Source organism: Anopheles nili, chromosome 3 (genome assembly GCF_943737925.1).
Source record: "Anopheles nili chromosome 3, idAnoNiliSN_F5_01, whole genome shotgun sequence".
In the NCBI taxonomy this organism is placed as follows: domain Eukaryota; kingdom Metazoa; phylum Arthropoda; class Insecta; order Diptera; family Culicidae; genus Anopheles; species Anopheles nili.
Window position 1 is genome coordinate 42,891,405 of NC_071292.1, and position 6,000 is coordinate 42,897,404.

Genomic DNA, 6,000 nt, shown 5'->3' on the forward strand with positions numbered 1-6,000 from the left:
GCATGAATGAAATAAGACATACTTAATTCAATAAGCTATACCTAGCGATTTTATTTCATACCAGAAATATTGCCAAATGACATACGAATTACGATTACATGGTGTAATGTTTTTGCTAATGTTGGTAGTCCTCATTTCATTTTACGATTAAATGCCACTTGTGATTGAAGGGCTGTGTTTTCTTGCACAGGCAGCGTTAGTCCGACGACAAAACTAGCTTGCAACTTCTTACCTAACTGTGGTGGGATCTTCACAACGGTGATCCTTATTCGTGCTAGCTTCATTAAATAAATGCTTCATAGTGGAAAGCGAACGGTTTCCCGCAAACGCAATAAATAAACGCGCACTAGCATACACGGAAGAGAGTTCGGTTTGCGGTAAAAGAAGACAAAGTTCAACATGCTAGTGCTAGAGGCGAGCGAGAAGGATGAAGGATGTGTCGTTTAGTGCATCAACTGCTCCTGCTTGTAAACGGCGTGGTAAGCGTTGCGAATGAGCGCGTACGGGAAGCACGACTCCAGCAGATCCATCGTGAGGAATGGCGACTCTTGCACGATCTGATCCAGCAGCAGGTAGATGGACTCGCGGTTCTTGATCGCCTCCTTGTCCGATTCCTGGCCCAGCCGCAGCAACGAGGAACTGGCGAGGGCGAGAAATTCCTTCATCCGATCCTCGATGTCGTTCTGCCCGCAGATAGTGAACATCGCGCCGAATATGTTGTTGATGGCCACGGCCATACAGTGCGTGTTGTTCGTGTGCGCCTCCAGCGACGCCCGGTAGAAGGAGTTTTCGTTTTTGGCCAACTTTGGAATGCTTACCGCGACGAACACCATCAGCAGGCAGATGTTGAGGTGGTCGCTTTCGTCCGGTTCCGATTTTTGCGCCTTCAGCGCGTTCGAGAGCGCCGGATCGACTTTGCACTTCAACCCGGCCGCCGACGCCATCTCGGAGACGGTTTTCAGCGGATCGCCTCCCGGCACGTGCTCCTGGAAGTCCTTGATTGATGACAGCAAGAACGGTACTCGCTGCTCCAGCACATCCACCAACGCTTCTTGTGCCAGCTGTCGGAAGCTCAGAATCACACCGATGATCGTCATTCGCTGCAGCAAGTTGTCGACCTGCTGCAGGCGCTTGAATTGTTCCTTCATTATCTCCGGCTTGTCGAAGTTGCTGCGCAGGATCATCAGCACTTCCTTGTTCTGCACGACTAGCCGCTTCAGCTCCTGCACTTGGTTGGCGATGTGCCACATCAGCGACTCGTTCAGCAGCTTGATACCGTACGGTCCGATCAGCTCCGCAAGTCCGCGCAACTCGTTGAAATCCGAAAACTCCTCCGGGTTGAACGGAATGTAGCCCTCCGGTGAGATCGACACGAACGCTTTCTGGTTCAGCGAGAACACAATGTTACCGCCGCTGACCTTCCGCAACAGCGCATCTGAGTACCAGGTGTTGTACAGTGCCGCGATCGTCTTCTCACCGTGGCTATCCTGCGGTTGCGTCTGTTGCAACAGACAATTGTTAAACACGCGCGTGATGTCGATGTGTACGTAATTCTCCACCGTCTGCAGCACGTTCATGTAGGCACGCACCGACGCCAACAGTTCCGATGGTTTAGCGATCTCCGACGTGTCCGGGCTGTACATAACCATCCCAACAAGTGCACGGGAGAACCGCGTCTCCAGATGCTGACAAAGGTATTCGCGCGGGGCAAACGCGTACTCCCACACGTTCACCGTGGGACAGTAGTTGATCGCGTAGCACAGCTCCGTCAGCGCCATGTGCAGCTTGTCCATTGTGGTGAGCAGTTCGCGTGTTTTCCGGTAGCTTTCATCACCCGGCCGCCGGACATCGTCCATGTGCTTCTTGTTTTTGTCCTTCTTCTTGCGGTTGGCCGCGGCGGACAGGATCTTGGCGCAGTGCTTGGGGAGTAGCGCGTCCGCCATCATGCACTGCTCGTCACAGATCGTGGTAATGATGTTCTTCGCCTCTTTGGCCATCTCGTCGAGGAACATGTTCACCACGGATAGCGAGCGCTCGCGGATGTGGTGCCGCTCCTCGGGGCACATCTCGTGCGTGCAGTTCTGGAAGTGGCTGCAAATCAGCGGAAACGCAATGATGTACCGGTTCTGGGCCGGAAACTCGAGGCACATGTGGAACTGATCCTCGAACATCTTGTTGTAGAAGCAAAAGATCGACAGATCGGACGTCTCCACCAGCGACTCGTCCAGATAGTCGACCATCTTCGTGTGGAACACCATCGAGTCGAGCAACCGCGCTAGATCCGGAAAGTCCGTGATGCGGACGGCCGATTTCGCGCTCATGAACGTCTGCAACCGGAACCAGTCGATCCGGAAGGCGCGGAAATCGAACACCTCGTTGTCCTCGACCTGCTTCACCGACAGGCTGGTGACGGTTTTGTACAGCGACGACAGAATGATGCTCTCATCCTCCGGGCACACCTGCAGCTGTTGCATCTTGTAGTTCAAATCGATCGCATCGTACCCGGACAGGTACTGCACGTAGTACCGCTGCATGACCTGGCTGTACTTGCGCACCAGCGCGCGCAACTCCTCCATGTGGAACAGCAGCTCGGGCAGGTGTCGATCGACCAAATCCTCCGTCGATTTACCCTTGCTTTTCACCACGGGCGGGTTGTCGTTATGCCGCAGCAACCACAGGATCTCGTCCCGTGCGTAACACAACCCAATGAACACGAGCAGTGCCTTCGGTCCCAGCAGACCCGGCTGATCGGTCATGATCAGCGCGAGTTCTTTCAGCGCCGTACGCAAGAACTTGCGTCGTTCACGGTGCAACAGTGCTGCCTTTTGGATGGCCTGGTTGTAGCACTCCTTCACCTCGGAGATGCGCTTTCCGTACCCCTTGAGGCCCTCGAAGTTGGTCTGAATGTACTGGTGGATGTAGATCACCTCGTCGCGGAACAGCGCCACTACCCAGCTCGAGTCCAGCGCCGATATCCACATGTTGCTCACCAACCCCTGCTGCTGCAGGGCTTGGTGGTGCAGCATCAGCCCAAAAATGACCCACCGATCGAGCGTTTCCAGTGATATGTACTCGCACGACATGGTGTCCGTTTTGGTCGCTTTCAGCAGCATCGCTGGCGTACCGATCAGGCTGAGTACCTGCAGTTCGCGCCACTTTTCCGCGCTCAGATTGCGCATCGAGTAGATCTTCGTGAGCGAATTGATCGCACTCGACAACAGCCGCTGGTGGGGGATGAACTCTTCGGCCAGTTTCTTCACCGGCATGTCGTAATCGATGATCATCTGACCGAGTCGCGGGAACGCTTGGTCGCTTTGGCTGTGTTGCATCTCGTAGGCGGCATTAAACAAACCGAGGACGGCTTTGCGATCATCCACACGTGACAGCAGGATCATGAGTGATACGTACGTCGTCACCAGATCGAGGTAGTTCTTCGTGAGCTCGAAGTTGAGCGTTATGTCGAGGTGGATCTGCAGCGCGTCCATGGTCGTAAGGATCTCGCACACATTATCCTTGAAGTCGAGCAGATCGACGAACGTGTAGTAGTACAGCGAGAGCGATTTGATGATCTCCGACTTGATGTTCGCGATCGCGGTCAACCCCTTAATGTCGATGTTCGGGAACCGCTTGACGATGAACTTTATCGATGATTCCAGCGACTTGTCCGACAGGAAGCCGGGTTTCGATTTCGTGTCACCGCACGCCTTCTTGATGTTGTAGATGCGCGTGAGTATGCCGACACCCCGATCGTTCAGGATGATCAGCTTCTCGGCGATCTTCTGCTGATTCGGGTTCAGCTGGCGCGCCATTTGCGTGCGTGTGTGTGGGTGGGTTTTATCGATGATCTGACGAACTGATGCTGGTGAATCGGGGTGGGGTGTTTAGCACCCGGGAAATAGTGAAGTAGCCGGTGTTCGGGCTACGTTAATGCATTGCGTGCGTGAATTGCGGCCACTTTCGGAAACGTCCGCACTGTGCCTGGGGAAAGAGGAAGGAGAAGAGGGAAAAAAACAGCCCTTATGAGATGGAATGTTAACGAAACGGAAACGGTACGGTGGGCGCAGATTAAGCTAAATAATCAACCGAGCGGGACCATACGAGCACGCTCTAGGGGTGAGAGAATCCAAACCCTCCTATCGCTGCCCATGGATGGATGGGTAGGAAAATAACGCCCTGTTAGTCACCCCCGTCAATGTGGTTACTATCGCGACCAGGAGATGAAACGAGCATCACACGCAAACGAACGAGAGAGGGAACGATCACGACGGAGCATCTGTTTCACTCTACACCACACGTTGCATCGTCCACAAAAATGCACATAGATGCACTGTCCATCCACAACGTTTTTGCTCCTTCCCGTACTACGGGGTGAGATAGTGTAACATTCCAATCGGAAGCCGCCCATCGATATAGAATGGGAGCACGACAGGGTGAGAAAAAGGGGGAAAAAAGGGCGAGTCCACGAACGATACCGCTGCACTGAGATTACACGACTTTTTCACCGGCAAAACACGCCACCGGAATGGGGGTTAGTGTTGATTCTTTGAGTTGCTGCCTACCTCGGCTGATTGCACGCACTATTAATGCTTGATTTGAGGCTCTTGTGCAGATAAATCACTTTATATTTTCGACGAACTGACTAACGCAGGTTTTTCAATCGCGACGCTTCTGCAGTTGTCATTTAGACACAGGTACGGACAAAAGTTTAGCAGCACACACCGAGCAAACGATGACGAGTGAAATCTATTTTTTGGTTATAATAAAGGGTCGCGAGTGGTATAATAACATGTTATGATTATAAATTAAAGCTTTCAGTAAGCTTATTTAAAGAAAAATAATGATTTTTGAGGTAATTTTATGTGCTGTTATTGGAGTTTATTCGTAGGCTCTTGTAACGTCAAATAAACGTCACAACATTTACGAATCGTCTTCACTTTCAAACGTCTTCAAAGAATTGTCCAGTGTACAGAAATAAAAGAGAATTAATGTTTGAAAAAAAAATATCACAGACATAAATAACCGCACAATCGATGCTGCTTGAAGTTGACGGTTGTATCCAGTGTATTTCACTGGCAGGCATATGACTCTAGATAGTCGAGTCTATAAGGGAGTGGTCAACCTTAGAATATATTAAAAGTGACTCTTTGAAGAATTCAAAGCTAGAAGGTTACATCCCATTTCACAAAGAAAATAAAGAAAAAGACGTTAATTAAGGTATATATCAACTGCAACTGGTCTACTGATATAAATGAGCTTGTGCTACATTTATTATTAAACTTTCAATGACTTGATTTTTTTCTTGTGAAATGGAAAAAAAAATTTATAAATGGTAATAGGATTTAAAATAGCCAGATTTTTATAAAAAAAATCTTTTCCACTTTTATTAAAAAAATGTTTCAAAAATATTCCGAACACATAAAGAAAATATACACAAAGATTACACACAATTTTTGGAGCGCACTCTAGCGAGAAAAATTTTGAGCAAATTGTGTGTCCATGGTAAGAACAATGCGATGTTTGAAATCATTACGAAGTTTCATTTAAATGCGATGTTTTATTAGCATGCGATGTTTTATCGAATGTTCTATATTTCGATGTTTTGATGCACGTGGATAGATTTGAAATCAGAGTATCTGAAAAACCTGAAAATAAAAAAAAATGATCACATCGTTCTCTTGTGGAAATTGATAGCACTCTAGCAATCACAATAGAAATATCACCACTTCCATTAGAGAAAATAAAGTGATTGAAAACAATGTGCATTAAATTTGAAGTGCATAAAAGTTCAAAAGAATAGGAACAACGAAAGGAAAACGACAGTTTATTTATTAAAAAAATTTTCCTGGCTCTAATTTTAGGTATAGGTACTGTAGGATATATTTTAAATATAAATATACAAATACAAATCGTTAAATATAAATTTATTCAAGGTCATTTAATACTTCATTTCCATGCATTGCACAATCGAAACGAAAACATTTTTGCCTTGAAATAAACGTA

At 48.3% G+C, this 6,000-nt stretch overlaps 1 protein-coding gene across 1 annotated transcript; it reads right to left on the reverse strand.

Moving 5' to 3' along the window:
• Positions 1–37: 37 nt before the first annotated feature.
• On the reverse strand, positions 38–3,809 carry LOC128725342 (membrane-associated protein Hem). The gene has a single exon (XM_053819076.1). It carries the CDS (start codon positions 3,807–3,809, stop codon positions 444–446), a length of 3,366 nt encoding a protein of 1,121 aa, XP_053675051.1. The 3' UTR covers positions 38–443.
• Positions 3,810–6,000: the final 2,191 nt, after the last annotated feature.

Excerpts from the sequence above, each read along its gene's own strand:
- LOC128725342 (XM_053819076.1), bottom strand. The coding sequence starts at position 3,809 with ATGGCGCGCCAGCTGAACCCGAATCAGCAGAAGATCGCCGAGAAGCTG.